The sequence below is a fragment of the Aspergillus sydowii genome, assembly GCF_001890705.1.
Source record: "Aspergillus sydowii CBS 593.65 unplaced genomic scaffold ASPSYscaffold_2, whole genome shotgun sequence".
NCBI classification, from domain to species: Eukaryota; Fungi; Ascomycota; class Eurotiomycetes; order Eurotiales; family Aspergillaceae; genus Aspergillus; species Aspergillus sydowii.
In genome coordinates this window covers 1421344-1441707 of record NW_024467860.1, presented here as the reverse complement: position 1 = coordinate 1441707, position 20364 = coordinate 1421344, and the positions used below count along the sequence as shown (strand labels likewise).

The 20364-nt window shown below is 49.7% G+C and overlaps 8 protein-coding genes across 8 annotated transcripts; 3 read left to right on the top strand and 5 right to left on the bottom strand.

Annotated features, from left to right (window-relative positions):
• Positions 1–101: 101 nt before the first annotated feature.
• ASPSYDRAFT_143343 (COX assembly mitochondrial protein) lies at positions 102–492 on the top strand (the record flags this gene model as incomplete). The annotated part of the gene is made up of 2 exons (XM_040841333.1): positions 102–135; positions 218–492. 2 exons carry the CDS (start codon positions 102–104, stop codon positions 490–492), a joined length of 309 nt encoding a protein of 102 aa, XP_040706027.1.
• A 291-nt stretch (positions 493–783) lies between these two features.
• On the bottom strand, positions 784–6076 carry ASPSYDRAFT_55135 (uncharacterized protein; the record flags this gene model as incomplete). Its single annotated transcript, XM_040848986.1, has 10 exons — positions 784–1565; positions 1631–1720; positions 1820–1912; positions 2225–2229; positions 2379–2463; positions 2522–3186; positions 3254–3754; positions 4510–5507; positions 5575–5778; positions 5834–6076. The coding sequence occupies 10 exons, from the start codon at positions 6074–6076 to the stop codon at positions 784–786; spliced, it is 3666 nt and encodes a 1221-aa protein (XP_040706026.1).
• Positions 6077–6418: 342 nt separating this feature from the next.
• On the bottom strand, positions 6419–8200 carry ASPSYDRAFT_629340 (F-box protein). The gene is made up of 2 exons (XM_040850191.1): positions 6913–8200; positions 6419–6841 (listed from the first exon to the last, which is right to left on the bottom strand). The coding sequence occupies exons 1-2, from the start codon at positions 7954–7956 to the stop codon at positions 6695–6697; spliced, it is 1191 nt and encodes a 396-aa protein (XP_040706025.1). The 5' UTR covers positions 7957–8200; the 3' UTR covers positions 6419–6694.
• ASPSYDRAFT_631291 (uncharacterized protein) lies at positions 8050–8931 on the bottom strand. The gene is made up of 2 exons (XM_040850224.1): positions 8661–8931; positions 8050–8482 (listed from the first exon to the last, which is right to left on the bottom strand). The coding sequence occupies exons 1-2, from the start codon at positions 8814–8816 to the stop codon at positions 8144–8146; spliced, it is 495 nt and encodes a 164-aa protein (XP_040706024.1). The 5' UTR covers positions 8817–8931; the 3' UTR covers positions 8050–8143.
• Positions 8932–10169: 1238 nt separating this feature from the next.
• Positions 10170–11387, bottom strand: ASPSYDRAFT_144323 (actin-related protein 2/3 complex subunit 2; the record flags this gene model as incomplete). The annotated part of the gene is made up of 5 exons (XM_040841421.1): positions 10170–10249; positions 10330–10378; positions 10432–10532; positions 10582–11252; positions 11326–11387. 5 exons carry the CDS (start codon positions 11385–11387, stop codon positions 10170–10172), a joined length of 963 nt encoding a protein of 320 aa, XP_040706023.1.
• A 234-nt stretch (positions 11388–11621) lies between these two features.
• On the top strand, positions 11622–14635 carry ASPSYDRAFT_55132 (snoRNA-binding rRNA-processing protein DIP2; the record flags this gene model as incomplete). Its single annotated transcript, XM_040848985.1, has 3 exons — positions 11622–11638; positions 11705–11959; positions 12019–14635. The coding sequence occupies 3 exons, from the start codon at positions 11622–11624 to the stop codon at positions 14633–14635; spliced, it is 2889 nt and encodes a 962-aa protein (XP_040706022.1).
• A 751-nt stretch (positions 14636–15386) lies between these two features.
• ASPSYDRAFT_40843 (metalloendopeptidase WSS1) lies at positions 15387–17199 on the bottom strand. Its single transcript, XM_040846164.1, has 2 exons — positions 16643–17199; positions 15387–16593 (listed from the first exon to the last, which is right to left on the bottom strand). Exons 1-2 carry the CDS (start codon positions 16924–16926, stop codon positions 15624–15626), a joined length of 1254 nt encoding a protein of 417 aa, XP_040706021.1. The 5' UTR covers positions 16927–17199; the 3' UTR covers positions 15387–15623.
• Positions 17200–17681: 482 nt separating this feature from the next.
• Positions 17682–19636, top strand: ASPSYDRAFT_40840 (DUF1776 domain-containing protein). Its single transcript, XM_040846163.1, has 4 exons — positions 17682–17763; positions 17834–18176; positions 18242–18405; positions 18456–19636. Exons 1-4 carry the CDS (start codon positions 17731–17733, stop codon positions 19302–19304), a joined length of 1389 nt encoding a protein of 462 aa, XP_040706020.1. The 5' UTR covers positions 17682–17730; the 3' UTR covers positions 19305–19636.
• The last annotated feature ends 728 nt before the right edge of the window (positions 19637–20364 follow it).

The following is a 20364-nucleotide window of genomic DNA, read 5'->3' as shown; positions in this document are numbered from 1 at the left end:
CAAACTATGAGAAAGTCCCGAGAGAGCCCAGATCAAGACGATCTATTCGTTCCGAACAACGACCATCAGACACAAGAAAAACAGCATAACCGCTGATAAAAATGCATTCTCATCTCCACACTCCGTATAACATCAGTACGTGACCTATATATCCGCATATCCAGCGTCTTCAAAAACTTCAGGACATTGACAGCCCGCTAACCTAGCCTACCATTAGACTGCGAAGAGATCATGACTGCTCTCGACCAATGCCACGCCCAGGGCTTTCTGCATAAAGCCTTAGGGAACTGCAACGATATCAAGCGAGAGGTTAACCGCTGTTTGGCGGGTGAGCGGTACGAGCGCGCAAAGCGCAATCGCGACGATGCGCGGGAGAGGAGGAAGCGCATTGAGAAGATCTGGGCTGATGAAAGAGCCGTTGAGTCGGGTGTTCCGGCCAGCGCCCCAGGTAATGCTACACCAACCACTTCTGCGAATGCGGAGAAACAATGAGAATCCGATACGAGGGATTAAGAGAGCTCTCAGTAAATGAGACCGTGGTTATGTACACTAGTTGCATATTTCGGGTGTTTCGGAGTTTGATTGATTGGGCCTTCTCTTCTCATCTCCTAAGAACTTATTTTTACTGTATATACGATTTGATGGAGATGGTCTCTTATACTCAAGAGCAAATTGGGTATGTTTCAAGAATGTATGATATGTGCTGTATACGATTCTGCTTTGCCCAACCAAAACGCCATACCGGACGGAAAACATAATACAAATGCTCTTTTCATAAGTCAGCTAGTCATCGCCAGATTCAACCGGAGCCGTAGCTACCGCCTCGCCTCCGTCTTCACTAGCCTCACCCTGTCTCGCACCCTTGTGATGCCGCCGTCTCCTTTTCGCCTTCGGTGCAGCCTCCCCGTCCTCCACGGGCTTATCAGAACCATCCCGCTTTTCTCCCTCATCACCCGTTCTCTCCCTCTTCGAGCTAGGTCGGTCCTCTGTCCTCTTCTTCGGCTTCCTCACACTCAACGGGTTCGGGCCCTTGACCTTCTTCAACTTCTTCTTCTTCTCCCCACCCTCCTCGCTCTTCCGCGCCTCAGGATTATTCAGCCCAACCCGGAACTTATCCTGCTCCACCCCCTCTCTAATCCCCTCAGACGGTGCACTCATCGGCTCCAGAATCATCACAGACCGCTTCACATACACAATTGGCACGCCTGGGATTGAGCGCGCTCCGCGACGAAGACCCTGTGCACGTTTCAATGCCTGAAATGCCTCGTCTCCATCCCGCTTGCGTTTTTTCCCTGCCTCTTGTTGTGTCGAATTCGACTTCGGCGCCGGAGGGTCAGCAGTGGCGAGGATGTAATGTTCTTTGTTCCGCTTGACATCAGAAAGCGGCGAGAGGAGGGAGAGGAGGCAGCTCGCTTCATCGATAGGCGTGGAGTCTTCATTATGCGAGCAATGTCGGAGCGGGAGTGTCATTGGTGGGGGGAGGAACTCTGGGCGAACAGTATTGTTGGTCCGTGGGTTGGTGGGTTGGCCCGCCATTATTGATGCGAGGGAGCATTTTGTTAATACTAGATCTTTTGTTAGTTTTGTGGAAGTCTTAACGGCGGAGACCGCACGGGGGTGCGCAACGTACATGGCTTGACTTGTCCTTGTAATGTTCTCTCCAAAGCGGGTATTAAATCCATTTTGAACGAATGTACTGCGCGAAGTAAATTCGAGTCAACTGCAATTGACTCAGTTAGCAATCGTCTCCCATGTACTTGAAATCTTCCGCTTCAGGACATCGTATTGCGGAAATGGAAAAGAAAGAATGCATGCATACCGAGCACTTGATACGGCTCACGGAAACCGAAAGCCAGCTCATATTGATGCATGAGCTTGCGGTACTTCTTGGATCGCTTGGCCCTCATTTTGGCTGTTTTTGACTCTTTCGTCGATTTGATGTTGTTGAGCTATTACTGCTCTCCGGAATTTTTTGGCTCATCTTTTTTTTCTGCCGGGCGGTGGGGGTTTCTGATATCGATATGGTCCGTGCACCCTGTAGGTTACAAACGTGTAGGTAGCTGGAGGTATTGTCAAAGCTAAGCAAGAAAAATATATATGATGTATGAAAAGGAAGTGTTAAGTAAAGAGTACGTGAGAAATCCCCTGGTTGGGCAGTAACAATGTTCGAGTCACCAATCCATGCAAATGCAAATCCCACCCATATTAAACATAGAACAATCACCATCACTGCCAAATTATAGTATGCCCTCCTTCATATACCGATCAATATGCAATGTATTTTAAAGTCGTGTCACATTATGTTCAGATTCTATAAATGGTTTTGGCGAAGTAAAGTCGGTGGTCATGATCGGCCGGCTGGGCGATCATCGGATGACGATTTCGTCGAGTCGAAGTGTGTTTCGCGCTCGCGCTGTCTCCTCTTGCAAGCGCCAACAACCACACTGATATCATCCATTTTCCCTATTCAGAGGGTTAGCCAACATTCTAATAAGATGGAAAGGCTCATAGGTATGCTTACCACCCTGGATGGCTAAGCCTTCTTCGACCGCCTTTTCCATATAAGGACTCTCAGCAAATGGGTCTTGAGCCACCGCCAGCGCAGCTTTCAGTAATTCCCGAGCCAAAAATACCATTTTCTCTTCCGCAAGGACAGCTGGCGGTGCCCAGTCAAGCTCCTTGTCGTCGTACCGTCCGTGGTCCCACTTCTTGAGGCCCTCGAGCGTGATAGCTAGGATCTCATGTTCCCAGAGGTTATCGAGGACCCCATCCGACAGTGCGAGAACAATATCTTCTTCATGCAAGTCGACCAGCGACAGCACGGCGTTCTTTCGCGGTGTGTCCACGCTATTCGTCCCCAGCTGCATCGGACAGTCGAACCAGTGCCATTGTTCCTGAGTTCGGAAAATGACCTTCTGTTCGATGGGCCGGATTACCAGGACCTTGCAGTCACCTATATTCGTCACGTATAATAACGGCTTCTCCGTGCCGTCGCCGCTTAACTTTTTGTGAAGGAGGGCCGTTACCGACGTCGTCGTCCCAAACCATTCGCTCGGGGCCGCTGTAGCTTCTGTCGTTTCTTCGTAGGCTCGCTGGAGGTACGTAATAGGGTCGACCGTAGCTTCTGGATTGGATATTCGCTCGACTTCCAGAGCCCAAAAATGAAGTATAAGCCTAGACCACAGTCTACCCGAGACCGTTAGTATCAATGACCACAAGATATAAGAGGATTAAAACAAATCGTAGCACATACGCTGCGTGTCCTCTCGGTTTCGTCGCCCATGCTCCTACCCCGTCGTTCACCCCCAGTAAATTCTCCGTAACCAGTACAGCGTCATCGCCGTTGTTCAGACCCCGTACGAGCTCCCCTCTGACGGATAATCTCTTATCCTGGCTGTGATAGTGTGTTGTCAACGGATCCGAGAAGGACGAGGATGGCGGAGACAAGAACGGTGGTGGAAAGGGTCGGGGGGTCCGTTTTGCGCACAGCGCGTAGCCCGTTTGGAAGTAGAAGGGCGATCTGAGGATGGGAAACTGCGGGCAACGGTCGGGGGCGGGGGTGGTGATCCCGTAGGAAGGCCAAACGGCGCGATGGTAGCGCCGCACCAGGGTCTTCTTGGGGCCCCTGGTCCACTGTGTGTGGAGTGGGAATGAGGATGAGGCTGACGCCCGCGACAGCGACGAGGAGGACGGCAATACTGCGGAGGAGCTCCCAGGAATCCTAGGCACCATGCCCGCAAGAAAAGGGTATTGTCTGATAGCTCTGTGTGAAGCACGGACTCTTTCTCCACGAAACACACTCTCCGCAATGGTGGATATGTGGTTGGAGGCGGCAATGGTGGAGGGAGTGGGAGGTTGAGTCTTTACCCGGGGAGATTTGGAGGTTCGATGTTGGGGGCGTGTTTTTTTAGGTATGTCCTGTGGGGGGACTTGGGCGACGGGAAACGGCTCTTTTAACCTTGAACTGGAATCACCGCTCACTGTGTTGAGCCAGTGGTGGACGCTGGAATGACTACAATCTGCGTACGATCTCTCGTTGGATAGTCTGATTTTTACTCTGTAGCTTCTGGACTACGGGGAGGCGTTTGCCTGCCTGGTCAGCCTGTGGCCCTGTGCTCATTTGTACAAAGTACACGGACCACCATCTCCGCTTCGGATACGGGCTTATTGATTTGCGTCTCTTCTACTCCGTAAGCCCAGTTGGTCTTTCAGCTTTTCAAAATACAATGTATCATTGGAATATGCTGGCTTTAGAAGCTGTCTTAAGCACATGGAATTCTGAAACATATTCCTAAATGGACTTCTGATCGTAGATCCATGCAACACAACAGTCCGGCTCAATCTCACCCGTGTGACCGTAAGCGTCAACCGGCTGATGGCGGGTCCCACGGAAAACACACCCACTCCGAGCCGCTTGTTCCTACTCTCCGATCCCGTAACCGATTTATCTCCAAACATCTCATCAATTTCGTTCAGGCGATAGTGCCGTTGGTCATGGCAGCTGCAGACCGCTGCTTGCGGACCTCTTCACAAAGGATGATGATAGCCCTATCCACCTCAACAGAGAGCTCCTTATCATCCACATCGGGCCGAACGGACGCTATACCCTGGAAGGTCGATTTGGCAAGGGCACTGCATCGGGGACCGAATGGAAGAGGCCCGACACTGTTTCTGCGTTTCGCGACCATGAGGCTCAACATCCGCTCAGAGCAGGGGCAATGACGCTCAACATCTGAAGTGCACTCATGAGCGCAAATGCAGACAGACCGGCATATACATTTTCTTTCCCGGACCAGGTCGATCAAGCGACGTCGGCCGTCCTTACGACGTAACTCCCCAACGGTTTTTCCTTCTAGCTTTGCTAGAGTGGCCTGGCGGTTGTCTAGAATGATCTCGCGATCCCAGACATCCTTGGGAATAGTGTGTGGCTCAATGAAGGGAAGGTTCAGCGCTGGAGCTACCTGTTGGACCCCGTGTTTGGGGGTAAAACAAAGATATTTCTCGGACTGGAGCGCAAGAACATCCTTTGGTGGCATTTCGTACAGCACACCTTCTCTGTTCCATGCATGACAAAACTCAGAGGACTGGTCGCTGATGATGCTGAATGCATGAGAACGGTATCCAATGAGATCGTCCAAAATGAAACTTCCATCATGTGCTCTCTCCGCCGAGCGACGGATATAGTCCTTCTGGTGTTCTGTGACCAGTTCTTTGTTGAGATTAACACACACATTCGGCTCGTCCAAAGTCTGCTTGCAAATGTAGAGTATTTTGCACACCTGACCAGGCTCAGGAAGAATGAAAGAACCGCTTTTGATGGCCAGGCGGCGGAATTCTAGAGTAAATGAGGCACATAGATTGGCAGCGGCAATCTCCATGATGAGCCGGGCATATAGAGCGTAATACAAGCTCTCTGTGTTGTCGATAAGGTCAGTGATCGAGTTGGAGGTTACAAGTTCCTCAGCACGCTTGATATGAGCCAGTATGCTGTCGGGAGTGTTATCAAGCTAATAAACAGGAGCCAGACTGTCAGTAATATTAACTAACTTGGAGCAAATTGGCTGGATTACCTACTTCCACGCCGTAATGCATGAAGGCCATCACAACAACTTTGGAAATCGAGTAGACCCTGGACCAGACCAACAGAACGCCACTAAGGATCTCGCGAGAGGCTTCATCATCGATTTCCCCGAGGGACTTGACAAAAGATGAGAACACATTCCAATCGGGCGAGCTCACGGTGTAAGGAAGTGCAGGTCTGTCCGTCGGCCCCATGAGCTATCTTGTTAACCAGGCAGCCCAAACACGACAATTGAATACGGAGCCAACTTACTGCTGATGCGTACGAGGCACCAGTGCTGTTCGAAGATCGTAGCCTCATCTCTTCGCGTCTCTCTTGCTCCAGTATTTCTTGTGAGTATTTGTAAAACCCGTCCTTATGGTCATCAATTGTAGAGGGTTCAACGCCACACCAGCTCGTCTCAGAACCAGTTGATCTTGAGAGAGACCTGCGTTTTGGAAACAACTTGCGAAAGACCATTTCCCAAAGAGATGAGCGAGACCTGTAGTTACCCATGGTGGGCAGTGCGTCAATGCATGAAGTGCGTGACGGCGACGACGACAACAGTGGAAGATATCACGTAGTAGTAACACTTGGGGTGAGAAGTGGGTTGAGGAAGGGAACCGAGTGGAGAGATGCGGTCTGAGACAGGATTGAGGGCAATAAAGGTCGCAAGAAGAGTGTGGAAGCTGCTGAGTAAAGACTGAAGAGTAAACCTCGCAAGTAGTAAAACAATTGTGTTGAGTGAGGCTTTACCTGGGTTGAGGCGACAGGATGGCAGGAGCCATGAACACAGTGAAACCTTCCTCTAGGCAAACGAATCCCCAGACAACAAAACAATCAGGTTTGGCCGGATTCTCCAAGCTTAGGTATTCCTAGAACAGTGAATTGAAATTTCATGGCATTGCCGCTCTTCTCCTGCAGAGTGATATTTTGCTCATACAAACAACAACAACAACAACACTATATTCACCAATGCCATTTTGAAATGGTTGGGAAACATGATATAAGACCTCGAAAGCCCAGCTCTTTGCATCTAATAGCTCGCTATGTGGTGTATTGACATCAATATATTCTTCGTTAATTCATAAGTATTTCAGTACAGGGCAATGCGATATCAGTGCCAGAACCAGCTCACTTCCACTTGGGATCGACTGCAATGACGGCGTTCCCGTCGTGGAGGCAGTAGGGCAGAATAACCTCAGGGATCTTCCAGATCGTCTTATTTGCTCTATCAACAAGCTCTGGTGGGATATTCGCACTTTCGCTGAAGGATAGTGACTGCTGCAAATGTTAGTGACTAGTCTTATATCACCTTAGGAATTGACCAAGTTAACCGGTTATCAACTCACCCGCAGATTGCTTAAGCCCCTCACCCATTCAAAACCACTATCACATTCCTCATCCTTCAGATTATTCCAATCATCGATGGGGTAATCGAGCAGTCGATGACAATTCTCTAGTGAGAGAGCCTCAAGCTTCGCACCAGGCGCCGACCCGTGAAACTGTCCCATTTCATCGTCCAAGCCATATCGGATGCCGCCTAGCCAGTACAAAAACTCAGGCCGGGCGCCCCGGCAAGTCCTCAGCTTCAAGGTCGTCAAATTAGGGTTCCTTTTTACCAACATCATCAATTGCCACGGAGTGATGCCTGCTCGCTCCAAGATCAAAGACTCAAGGCTGTGAAGCCCAGTACTCTTAAATCGCCCAATTCCGATAAGCAAATTCCATGCTTCGTTGCCAGGGGCCGGGTGAAGCCATGTACTTGGCCTCATAACCCCATCTCGGATATGTTGGTGTTCGAAGCGCAGTGCAAGGTGGCGGAGAGTGTGTTGACACCGAGTGCCCAAGGCAGATGCCCCCTCGGTGTTGAGATCATACGCCATGAACTCGAAATTCCGTAGTGATGGACCGTATCGCCGTAGGACACTAGCGAATATTCTGTTCTGTATTCGGATCATTTGTTCTTGCGATTGTGGCTTTTCACGTAACCTTGGACCGCTGTTTCTCTGGTATATTGTATGGCAAGGGTTTCCGCGCAGTGGCCATTGTTTCGTTGGTTTAGTTGGCTGTTGGACAATGGATATTGTATGGCTTCGTTCGGCCTCTTGATCAACCCAGCCACTACCCAAATGATCAGGGCTAGCCCATCCAGCCTGGAGGAGGGAAATTATCGAGTGTACTCGTTTCTCGAAAACGCCGAGCCTCAATCGTTTCATGCCCACAATATGGTACTCATTGTTCAGGCGGCTGGTGGACCCAAAAGAAAGTAAGTCTTCGAAAGGAAGATAGGTTAATACCTGCAGGACTATCTCCGGGGGGAGACACCGAATCCAATCAGTTGAAGAGGAAACGCAGGACGAGCCTCCCCGAGTCGATTCATCCCTTCCTGCCATTGTTCTCTTCCCGAATCTCTCGTTCTTGAACGCGATGGTGATGGTGTCGGGCTCCAATATGCCCTAATCGGGTATAAAAGTCCTGGCGGGCGAAAGAGCGAGGGTTCGTGCTCGGCAGGTCGGCGTCGGGTTTGAGTAACGTCGCACGGAATATTTCTCGAGCTGTCGTACAATCTACGGCTTCCCGTCAGACTGCACAAACATATTCTGACGTTTTAAGGAACGATATGAGGACAGAGTGTAGAGAATACAATATTGTTGCTCGGCTGCAGTCCAGACCGGCTTTATGTTTCATGACAAAGTAGGGCACAGTAAACCTGACACAACATGCTGCAGCGCCGCAACGACGAGTCAGAAGATGAGGGAAAAGGAAATTTGGAAGCAAACCCTTCTTCAGTTCCAGTAAAGTTCTTGATTCCGGCTGTTGAGACCCGAAAGACAGCCGCAAGATGCCTCGGGCAAGACAGAACCTCGATATCAGCGGAGGAATCAGACACCCGTCGACTTGTTTACCAGAGCCGTGGGTCTGGGGACCTTAATAAAGTGGATACAAAAGCAAAAAAAAGGAAAAAGAAAGAAAAAAGGAAAAAAGAAAAGAAAGGGAGAGGAAAGGAAAACATAGAAAAGAAAGCCCTCCATATGATCCATCAAAGTTAGGAAAAGCACGACAGCCCTTTAAAGACCATGGGACCTTGGTAACCAACCTTCAAGCTAGCGGTATGCGAAAACCAGCAGGGGCAGAGTGTGCCCAACCACAATTCGAGCGCCCAGAATTGTTGGTTGTTCCGTAGTAAATTCTGGGTTGTCTGCAAGGTGCAATCCGTCGGCGCAAACAGGTCATGAATACACGAATGCGTCATACGGCTATGGAGCGTGACTGGAGCCACACCTGACTGTATGCGAAAAGGGGGTGTTATTTTATTTTTCTATTGGAAAGCCATTTTGTTGAAAAATGAGATAAACGGCTTTCACAAAGGCAACCATGCAGCAAACACAGCGACTCGCTCCATCACGAGTCAACATGCTTCAAAATGGTATCCCGGGGCGCCGGCGCAGATCGAGCGATCCTTGAGGCTTGCGCACCGTCCCCTCAAGGAATCCACATTCCGACAGAACCAAGAGATAATAGCGGGGACACGCCGTGAGACTGTGAGCCTGTGATAGCAAAACATGGAGATTGGAGAACCATCGTGTCCTGTCGTATTCGAGAGCGACGGGGCAAGGCGTGCCGCGAACATAGCGCTGCAGCAACCGTGCGACACTGAACCACTATGCTGGGACGAACCATCCAATCGAAGGCCCTGCTTCGATCGTCCATCGGTCGGACTCAATCTCATTCAAGGGAGATGGAAATTCCAAGCCACAAGTGCTGATCGTCGCTACTTGCGAGGCCCCAAGATTGTCGCCAATCTGTGGGAAATGAGCTGTCGAATGAAAGCGAAAATAGTAACCGTCAGCAGCGGCTGAAGGAATAGTATTCAAGCATGCATATTATTGCTTTTTGCTTGCTTCCACAAGTCCCTGCTCAATATCATCAATCCTTCACGCTCCTTTATTTGTCCGTGCAGGTCTGTCTTGGACCAGGCGCCACTCCCCTTTGTGATCCGAGGGGCGGCGATATGTGGAAGACAGTGTGACTGGCTTCTTAAATCAAACTTTGGGGCAAAAGGAGGGCCACGTTTCTGACTTCCGAATGGCGTGCAATGATAATGTCTGGAAAAGGCCGCGAGGGAAGGATAATCTTCGGCGGCGGGGTTGCAAACAAAGAAACCGACGTGTATCGGCGGAGAGGCGCACGGGATAAGCAGATTCCAGCGCCATGGGCATGGGTATCATCAACTTAGGCTTTCGTGGGTCCAGGGCTAGTCGCTTTCTGGAAGTCGCATAAATACCCGGCCTCCCTGGAGGGACAACGAGGAAGCAGGGAGTGCAGAATGCAGAATTGATTAGGTATCCATGCTGTACTACAGAATGTTTTGGGACCACCACTTCCTGTCGAACCCTGGTCGATACTTTCTGTTGCAACTGACTCGGTACTATCGATCGGCCCTACGTCTCATCCAGGGAAAGCGTAAGCTAGAAAACACTCGTAATTATCGCAGCCTACAGATATTGCGAAAAGCTCATGGTTCGTTGGTCATGTCAGAATACCCGGTTTCTGTGCTTCAGCCTGCAATGTACAATCAAACAAAGGCAATCCCTGCAATCCACTCTTATCCCTGAACTCTGAAAGTACGTCCGCTCGCAGTCTTCCTTTCTCGCTCCTCGTTTTCAGGTCTCGCTCGGTTAAGGACTGTCATTGGTCAGTTACAATGTCGTCTGCAATACAAGAATTTGGAATTTGGGATTTGGAATTTGACAGTTGACACGTACCCTGGAGGAAATCGGCGGTCCGCTTGCGCATTCGAGTGTGGATGTACGCCTTTATTGGGATCAGTGAATCGTGCTTTGAAAGCGCGAGAGTATATGTCTCACCTTTGATGCTTTGATGTGGTAGTGGAAGTAGTCGCGAAAGGTCTGGATGTGAGAAATGTTTTCGTGGCGTCGTTGGGGAGTCAAATGACGAGGGAAAAGAACTGTTCTCAATCAGTGTATAGAACTTCCCTGCAAGGTAAGGTGGCGTACCAAAGGTGATGTAGCTGACTTTACCGTCGCCAGCGTTCTGGAGACCTGGTACATTTGCCAGCTCCAAAGGAGGATCATTCTTGAAAAGAACTTGGGGCGCATTTTGCAGAGTCAACACACGTCGCCGGGCATCGACGAATTCTTGCAAGAAAACCTTGCCAAAGATACGGTCTGTCTCCTCTCGGAAGACTGTACTAAAAATGACAGTCACTCGGTCATGGCTAGCCTTGATGTGGATAGCTTCTTCTTCCCGGTAGTGGATCGTCATGACTTCTCCACCCTCTTCAAGTCCAGCGGGCGCTGACTCGGAGGTATACCTCGATGCCTCCTCCGCTAGCTGCGCGAACTCGTCGAAAGCCTTCTCGAACGGGGCAGCCATTGCGTTGCGCTTCATTAAAGCCAACCGCATGACAAGGACCTCTCTCGCTGTCTGATCATCGGGAAGGTCTTCCAAGTCGATTAAAACAGAGAAATCATAGCCCGGCTCGGGGGCAACAATGTAAGGACCATATTCTCTTTCCAGGACCTGCTGTGCACCATACTGGACCAGTTCTCGAAAACATTTCACGTTAATAGAGATAAGAATCTTTGTTTTCGTCTCGGGAGTAGATAGATGGAATGTCACGCCATCGAAGTCCGACACGATTTGGTCAATAGATGCCGGCGGGGCTCTAGAAGCAGCAAGCTGTCAGCTCAGGAACATGTGTATAGACTGAGGGGGAGCCAACGCGGGGAGGCAAATACCCAGAAAACCGCTCCGTTAAGAGTGACCGGATAAGAACATTTTCATAGTCAAGTAACAACATGGTGATGGTCACAGCAACCAATTGATTCCAGAGTTCTGAGTTCCTTCTCCTCTCTTCTGCCTAGTAGATGGAGTGACGTTTGTTGGTGGTTGGTGCAGCTCTCGGGGACACATGAGGCGGTGGGAGATGGCAGTTCTGGCCGCTGTCGCCCACCGTAATATTTTATCGTCGCTTTTTGCGCCTATCGATAGCGGTGCTACTTTAGAATTTTTCTCAAGACACGGGCAATTAACCATGGTGAAGTCATATCTGTGCGTTATTATCCTTAATATTCTTTGTGCTTCGAAGTATTTGTGGCTGACCATAATTTCTTTCAGAAAATTCGAGCACTCGAAGACTTTCGGGCTCGTCACGTCCGCATCGTCAAATGCGATCTGGGTCCGAGACGATGCAATTGCCGGCGTTGCACGCCAAACAGGTGCAGGAAGAGCTGTAGCAGGTGCAGGCGAAGAGGTTCTGTGCTGGGATATCAAAAAGGGTGAACTGCTGGGAAGGTGGAAAGATTCTTCCTGCAAAGCGCAAGTCACCGTGGTTACACAGAGCAAGACCGACGAGGATATTTTCGCTGTTGGGTAAGGCATCACCGGATGTAGCTAGGTTCGGTAACACTACTAACCTGAGTCTCTCATAGATATGAAGACGGCAGCATTCGTCTGTGGGATTCGAGGACCGAGTCTGTAATTATCTCCTTCAACGGCCACAAATCTGCCATCACACAACTTGCGTTCGACGGTGCGGGTGTCCGCCTTGCAAGCGGCTCGAGAGATACCGACATCATTGTCTGGGATTTGATTTCGGAAATCGGATTATTCAAGCTACGCGGACACACAGACCAGGTCACTTCTCTCCGTTTCCTCGTGCCATCACCGGAGCTGCTCAATCAAGCTGGATTGAGCGATCACGCTGGTTTCCTGATAACGACGGGGAAAGATGCGTTGATCAAAGTTTGGGATTTGGCGTCTCAGCATTGTATTGAAACACACATCGCACAATCAAACGGAGAATGCTGGAGTTTAGGTCTCGCTCCCGATCAAAGTGGCTGTATAACCGGAGGGAACGATGGCGAGTTGAAAGCATGGTCAATCGATGAGGGAGCCATGATCGATATTTCCAAAGAAAAAGTTGGCTCAGAGGACCGCAAAATTTTGACTGACAGAGGGGCATTCTACCGTAACGGAAAAGACCGAACAACAGGAATCAGTTTTCACCCGAGAGCAGACTATGTGGCCTTCCATGGCTCAGAAAAGGCCGTGGAAATATGGCGTATCCGCTCCGAGACAGAGGTCCAAAAGAGTCTGGCGAGGAAGCGCAAGCGGAGAAAGGAGAAGGAGGCACAGCGTGCGGCAGAAAACGGCGAATCTACTGAGAAGACCGGGGAAAAGAAGGAAGAAGATGATGTTTCTACAGCTCCTGTTACTGAAGTCTTCGTATCTCACATCATCGTCAGGACAGGCGGCAAGGTTAGGTCTTTCGATTGGATCAGGACGAAATCAAGTGGAAAGCTCCAGCTATTAGCGGCTACTACGAACAACCAGCTAGAGGCCTACAGCGTCGCGACTCTAAACAAAAAGGCTAAGGACGAAGACGACGTCGATTACAGCCGAACCCTGGCCGTGGATATACCAGGTCATCGCACGGATATCAGATCGGTTGCCCTGAGCTCCGACGACCGAATGCTAGCTTCTGCTTCCAACGGAAGTCTCAAGGTCTGGAACGTCCGCACGCAGAACTGTTTACGAACACTGGAATGTGGCTATGCGTTATGCTCTGCCTTCCTTCCAGGTGATAAAATTGTTGTGGTTGGCAATAAGGATGGTGAGCTAGAAGTTTTCGATATCGCATCCTCTACGCTCTTAGATACCATTAAAGCTCACGACGGCCCGGTCTGGTCTTTGCAAGTGCATCCGGATGGTAAATCCTTAGCGAGTGGAAGTGCAGATAAGTCTGCGAAGTTTTGGAACTTCCAGGTTGTGCAGGAAGAAATTCCTGGTACCAAGAGAACGACGCCGAGGTTGAAGTTGATACACTCAAGGACACTAAAGGTCTCAGACGACATTTTAAGTCTCCGGTTCTCGCCTGATGCTCGCTTGTTGGCCGTTGCGCTGCTGGATAATACTGTCAAAGTATTTTTCAACGACTCTTTGAAGCTGTTCTTGAACCTTTATGGTCACAAACTCCCTGTTCTAAACATGGACATTTCTTGGGACAGCAAGCTCATCGTCACCTGCTCAGCTGACAAGACGGTCCGCCTATGGGGTCTAGACTTTGGTGATTGTCATAAATCCTTCCTTGCTCATGAGGACAGTATCATGGCTGTGGCTTTCGTACCCAGCAATAACGAAGGTAACGGACATAACTTCTTCAGTGTCAGCAAAGATCGCGTCATCAAGTACTGGGATGGTGATAAATTTGAACACATCCAAAAGCTGGCAGGGCATCATGGTGAGGTGTGGGCAATGGCAATCAGCCACACTGGAGAATTCATTGTCACCGCTAGTCACGATAAGAGTATCCGCACCTGGGAGCAGACAGATGAGCCCTTGTTCCTGGAAGAAGAACGCGAGAAGGAACTCGAAGAGATCTATGACAACAACCTTGCGGCTTCGCTCGAAGAGGAGGAAGGCGCAGATGGCGAAAAGGCCGAAGCAGTAGAAGCCGGAAAACAGACAACCGACACCCTCATGGCCGGAGAAAAGATCATGGAAGCACTGGATCTGGGAATGGAAGACCTCGAGGTGATGCGCGAATGGCGGGCAGTCAAGGCACGGCAGCCAAACGCAGCACCTCCCGCCCGCAACCCGTTGTACATGGCCTTGAACAATGTCTCCGCCGAGCAGCATCTGCTCAACGTCGTGCAAAAAATTCCACCCGCCGCCCTCCAGGACGCCCTTCTTGTTCTCCCATTCTCGAAGGTCCAGGCGCTCTTTACGTTCCTCAATATCTGGGCCAGCCGAGAGTGGAACGTCCCTCTCACCTGCCGTGTGCTGTTCTTTATGCTCAAAACACACCACCGCCAAATCGTTGCCAGCAAGATGATGCGACCCATGCTCGACAGTATCCGGTCCTCGCTCCGTCGGGTCCTCTCGCGCCAGAAAGATGAAATGGGATTCAACCTTTCTGCTTTGCAGTTCGTTGGTCAGCAGGTTAAAGCGCATGGAACAAAGGATTACATCGATGAGGAAAATTGGGAAGAACAGGAGCGAACAACGGGAACTGGCAAGAAACGTGTCTTCTCGAGCATTACCTAATGCATGGGTTTTACTGTACATTTATCGGGATTATGTATGCATGCATGTGCCTGGCGTTTCATTTAAGACATGTTTAGGATTGGGGGCTACGGAAAAGTTATATATCCTGGAGTTATAATAAGAACAATCCATGTATAGAACCTTGTACATTCCACAGTAATAACTGACGTTTCTGTCGTTTCTATGTAACATTCAACCAGCTTCTCAGCAAGCGCCCCAAAGACGGTAGTAAAATAATGGACGACCTATAGAACGGCAATTAGCACTCTCCACTAAAACAGTAAACATTCTCGAATCTTCATAGAGGTATCAATCCTCCAACCCAACAAGCTGTGAAATTCCCACGGCGCAATTCAGAAGCACCATTCAGTAGAACCATTATAAGCACCGACGGCAAGGAGCTTAATGAAGTCTCCTGCCATACCTATTCCGGCTCTTCCTAAAAATACCGGTTCTTGAAATAAAGTTCTCATCATTTGGGTGTTCGTTTTGTTTTGAATTGCGTCCGGGGGAGTTTGTTGGATCGGGTCTGATAGAGCTCCTTTCGGGTTTACGTAAGGGTTTGCATACCTGATGTGTTATTAGTTGGGTAATAAATCGAGTTCTCTGACAACTGTCTCTTGAGGATCCTTTTTGTTGTCAATCTGTGTTGTTGAGGGTGTTGCGAAGTCGAGGAGAGAGAGGTGGAAGAAATTTTGGATGATAGCTTGAAGTCGCTTAATCTGATTAGTAAGCGAAAGTATACTTCGCTCCTCACAGGTCCTTCTGCATTCGCTTCGGCTAATTTAAGCCCTACTTACAGAGTATTTGAGTTTTAAAGGTATCTATGAGCTTAATAACTAAATCGCAGATTCTTGTGGTATGATAAATCCAGTATAATAAATGTAAGTACATCTCGTAAGTCGTGAATTGTGGACGGAGTCCCACAATTAAACAAGGATGACGGAAGATAGCAACGCTCTCGTAACAGTCACGCCTCTATTGTAGCTCATGATGCTTGTTTCATCTTCCCACAGCTCGAGCAAGTCCACCACTCCGTCTCCATGAAGGCACCACAGGAATTACATAGCCAGCCCAGTGGCCGTTCCTGGGCGTTTTTCTCAATGCTGGACAGCGATTCAACAGCGTTCTTTCGGTTCTTGAAAGATCTGTGTCCAATTGTACGGTTTATTGGTCCTTTTTTCTTATTCTGCGTACCTGGGGTGCTAGACCTTGACCTTGCCGCGGTAGGCGGACCAGAAACGGTTCGAGAACTGACAGGACGAGGACGTTCCGACGCGCATGCATCACAACATAGAAAATTAGACGGGTTGACAAGCGTGCATGTTGGACATGTCCATGAATCGGCAAATGCACTATCATCGATTGTAATATCGATTGCGTCCTGATGCTGAACCGGCACGATCGGCTTAGTACGGTCAGGTACCGGCGGAGGGGAAAGGGTCGTTCGAGGCCCGGCTGGGTTGTCCTGGCTAGGAGGAATGTACGAGGGCCCGTACTTCTCTCTTTCCTCCTCCTCAATCAGGTCAATATATACTTGCATTATCGCTTGCTCGTTTGCGTCATCTTCCTCGGCCTTGGTTCGGAAGCCATTCCTAGAGGCTTCCTCCGCAAGTTCAGTAGAGTTATCTGCTCCGGAGGCGCAGCCCTGGGTCACATCTATGCGTCGTTGCGCAGCATCAGCTATGACCCTTCGCATGTCAGCGCCACGCGCAGGACCTGTGCCTCCAACTCTTTGTCCCGATCCAGAATAGAGGGTCCGTCTCCGTTCTGCAGCAGCTCGGGCTTGTCTACGGGCTTCATCAATGGGTACTTTTTGTCCACCCAACCGTCTTCCGTGTGACATAAATCCCTCGCCGGTGTAGCCTTTAATGGCAAGCTCTGTATGCTCGTCACGTAATTGGTTCCAGAGGGCATGAAACTGTTGATTATGTGGTCCGTGTACAATGTGACATAGTCTGCACGAGTCAAAAAAGCACGGAGATTATGTATATTTAATTCACTTACTCATGTAACATGGTGTCTACTACCTGATCGAGCGGTAGGAACTGATTTTGGTCCCCCGAATATCGAAGGCGAAGACAGATCTTTTGACCGCCGTTGATATTAAGGCCCAGGAGATTCTGCTGATGGGGATAGAACTCGCACAGAGCACCAACCCGCCATGATCGTCGGCGCATGATCGGTTTCACCAAAGAAGCGATCTTTCGGAGAATCAGAAGGGCCTCTGACTCTCTCGGCCGATGTCTGTCATGCTGGTACTCATTGACCAGCGGGTCTAGCTCCCGCATAACGAAATTTGGATGGCCCAGCTCAGCTTATCAAAACAGACGTTGAGTTTAGCGCTGAGGGTAAATGTATGTGGTGTTTGGAGATGAATTTTGCGCCTCACTTGTGAGAGCTGTCCATAGTATTCATCATCGGTCATAAAGGTACTGACAGTGGCCGTAAAATCGTTAAGGACTGCCGCCCAGGGTGCGCAAAGAGTAAGCAGCCTCTGAACGCCCCTCGACAGAAGCACCCAGAATGCTCTATGTCCGTGGATTAACGCGGATGCTTTTCTCTCGAAATAGTGGTCATTATTAATGAATCCAGGCATCAATCAGCGTACGACTGCCGCTGTCCACGTGATTGTCTAGCCTGAGGCAGAGCTGCTTCTCTCTCATAGGTATAATGGAACCTACTAAAGCGCTCTCATCCAGTGGACTTCGATTAAGGAGATTGGTGCTGATTGTTTTGTTCATGTGTGTGTCCTTCGATAAAAAAAAAATATGTATACGTATGTGGGGGGCAATCGCGATGAACCTTCTAAATATATAGTTCGGTTCATTGTTTCAGCATGACACTCCGGACTGTTAATATTTCAATTAAACTAGGCCAACCAATTCCTAAGCTACAAGGAACACAATCTCCCAGATATAAACATGAAAGAGAAGCCCTGACGGTTCAAACAGCAACCAATCGTGGGGTGAATGTAAACCCCGACCGATTTAACGGTCATGTGATGTGTTACCTTATCGATGGCTTCATCAGTCTTATCAGCTGAGTTTTGACAGTTTTCAACAAGAAAAATTCAAACCAAGGATTTCATCGAAATGACTAGTGACGACCAGTTCTTCTTCGACTATGTAAGTCTCTTCATCGTCTATATCACGCCCCTGCGACCGAGATCTGACAACTTGCCGTATTCTTTTCCAGCTTGCTTCTATTCCTCATGACGTAAGGAGATACTCGATGCAAGTCGCTGATGCGATTGACCGGCACGTTGACCATGCTGCGGATGCCGTCCGAGATACGCTTTCGCATCAGTCATGGCTTCCGTCGAGTGTGAGACCGTTGCCGAAAACCCGACCTTTCACGCCGGAGTCGCACTCGCTGTATGATCGTATGCAGAATTGGGCCATGCGCAACCGAGCATGGAGTGCTGCTATCTTGGCTTTCGTGGGGACGACTAGCATCCTGTATTTTGGAAGTAATAAGCTGAGGGCTAAGAGACGGAAGGCCAAAAGAGCTGCAAATGGTGGCCGGAAGGAAATAATAGGTAAGGCGGGGACTCTCGCCATGCAGACTCCTGCTTGTATTGGCCTCGAAGCTCACTTTTATTAGTTGTTGCTGGGTCACCACATGAACCGATGACTAGGTCGATAGCGGCGGATTTAGACCGTCGTGGTTACATCGTTTATATCACTGTGTCATCAACAGAAGAAGAGCACCTTGTCCGTGGGGAAAATCGACCAGATATAAGACCTCTATGGATCGACTTAACGATGGTAAGTCGTATGGCGAACAGTGGTATGGGGTTCATTGCTTACGTTTCTAGCTGCCTTCATCGCCGTCGGAGGTGCACTCATCCCTAAACGAGATCCATACTATGATCACGAAGCTGCGCGCACCAATGCCTGGAGTGCCACCACATATCTGTCAGCTGAGCGGGCTTGTATTAGTACCCTCGCCAAACTTTGTAGCAGGCCCCGTTGCTACGATTCCACCCTCATCATGGGTCGATACCATTAACACACGCCTTCTTTCACCCATCTTAACCACGCAGCTCTTTTTACCTCTTCTTACACTTCGCAACACAAACAGCACTGTTGTAATTGTCTATCCGTCGATATCTTCGTCTCTATCAGCGCCTTTCGCCGGCCCCGAAGTCGCAACAGCACGCGCTTTGTCAGGTTTCGCAACATCCCTTCGCAGAGAACTGGGCCTCCTGCACCACAACAATGTTGACTTGGTGGAATTGAAACTTGGAAACATTGACCTCGGACCACAATATCGGGCACCGAATAGCCATATTGCGGGAACCGAAGTTCTCACCTGGAGTGTCCAACAGCGGTCTTTGTATGGAGCCCAATATCTCAATAGCATCGAGCAACGACCTGTGGCATCCGCTGGGCCCGGGATGGTACGAGGATCACCTGCTAGAGCCCTTCATAACGCATTGATGGATGCCTTGGAACTGACGCCGAGGAATATATTCGGACGGCGAGCCGCAAAGACGCCTGTTAGGTACGCAGGAAGAGGCGCACGGTCTTACTATTTGATTGGCCAATGGGCACCCCCTGGCCTGGTTGGTTGGATGTTAGGCCTGCGAACAGGATATTCGTCCCTTGTCGAGAGCGCCAGTGGTAGTAGTAGCGAGACCGGATGGGAAAAAGTTGACCGGTGAAGGAACCAAGACGATGATTATTATTATCGATTAGGATATATAGTAATGTGTTAATCTAAGCATCTCTGCTCTCTGGAAAAGGAATGGCTAGCTTTTGGTGATCCTCGAAATGAGATTCTACGCCGCTTCCATCGAGATTCAAGAATGATCTGCTAGCCCTAACGGAGCATAACGCAAGGGCCCAAGACATTGGGCTCAAGTCACCAGGTGTGACCGGGCCTCGGGAGTGGGCAATAATAATGCATTGACCAATGCCTTGTATTTTGATTTACTGCATACGCTAGTATCTATGTCCGTCATGCACACCGTACTCCGTAGTAGTGCCTCCGGGGAGCATGTCAGTAACTCAGTGTCGGACCCAATCTTCATGCGTACAAGGCTTTCGAGTTTCGAGTTTCGACTGCCGTAGTTCTGCAGAGTGACACCGTGAAGTCTGCCCTAATAATGATCATACTTATAGCCGATGACTGAAACAATGTTCCACAGGCATTGGTGGAGCAGTCCTGTTTGGCGTCCGACTCCTAAAACCCTTTGGGTAAGCAGGAGATTATCGCAATAACGAAGGGTCTCCTCCACGTCATGGATAAGAATTAATATCGGAGGAAAGGCGGTCCAAGCCGTTCTTCGACATGGCCCATACCCGAAGAGGGTTGCACGATGTTGACCTGCGTGTCTCGTCGACCAGGCTGCCTCATGCGTCAGCTTTGAATTGCGCCGGAAGCAATAGAAGGAAATAAAAATAGCGCCTAGCTCTTCCCCACTATCCAGGAGGTAAGGACCGAACTAAACTTGAGTCGCCCGTGGGTTGACAGTTTCATGCCCAGGAGGTTTGCGACTCCTGGCGATCTGAGTGGTGGCTCGTCAGGAACAGCGCGGCGGTTCATGCCCATCACTCAGTCTAGATTTTCGATCATTTGGGACATGAGATGAAGCTCTATCTTGCCCGACAGGATGGTAACCGACGAAAGGGGCGCACTCGAACCATCGTAACCAAGGTCTATGGGCCATAACTGAAGAACTTGGGCCTCAGACTCTCAATAGTACGTCATGAATCTTCACA

Coding starts and splice junctions, on each gene's coding strand:
- ASPSYDRAFT_629340 (XM_040850191.1), bottom strand. CDS start 7,956: ATGGCAGGAAGGGATGAATCGACTCGGGGAGGCTCGTCCTGCGTTTCC. Junction 6,842..6,912: donor GGGGCTTAAGCAATCTGCGG/GTGAGTTGATAA, acceptor CATTTGCAGCAG/TCACTATCCTTCAGCGAAAG.
- ASPSYDRAFT_631291 (XM_040850224.1), bottom strand. CDS start 8,816: ATGACGCATTCGTGTATTCATGACCTGTTTGCGCCGACGGATTGCACC. Junction 8,483..8,660: donor CGCATACCGCTAGCTTGAAG/GTTGGTTACCAA, acceptor TAAGGTCCCCAG/ACCCACGGCTCTGGTAAACA.
- ASPSYDRAFT_40843 (XM_040846164.1), bottom strand. CDS start 16,926: ATGCGGGAGCTAGACCCGCTGGTCAATGAGTACCAGCATGACAGACAT. Junction 16,594..16,642: donor GTAGACACCATGTTACATGA/GTAAGTGAATTA, acceptor TGACTCGTGCAG/ACTATGTCACATTGTACACG.
- ASPSYDRAFT_40840 (XM_040846163.1), top strand. CDS start 17,731: ATGACTAGTGACGACCAGTTCTTCTTCGACTAT. Junction 17,764..17,833: donor ACCAGTTCTTCTTCGACTAT/GTAAGTCTCTTC, acceptor ATTCTTTTCCAG/CTTGCTTCTATTCCTCATGA. Junction 18,406..18,455: donor TATGGATCGACTTAACGATG/GTAAGTCGTATG, acceptor TTACGTTTCTAG/CTGCCTTCATCGCCGTCGGA.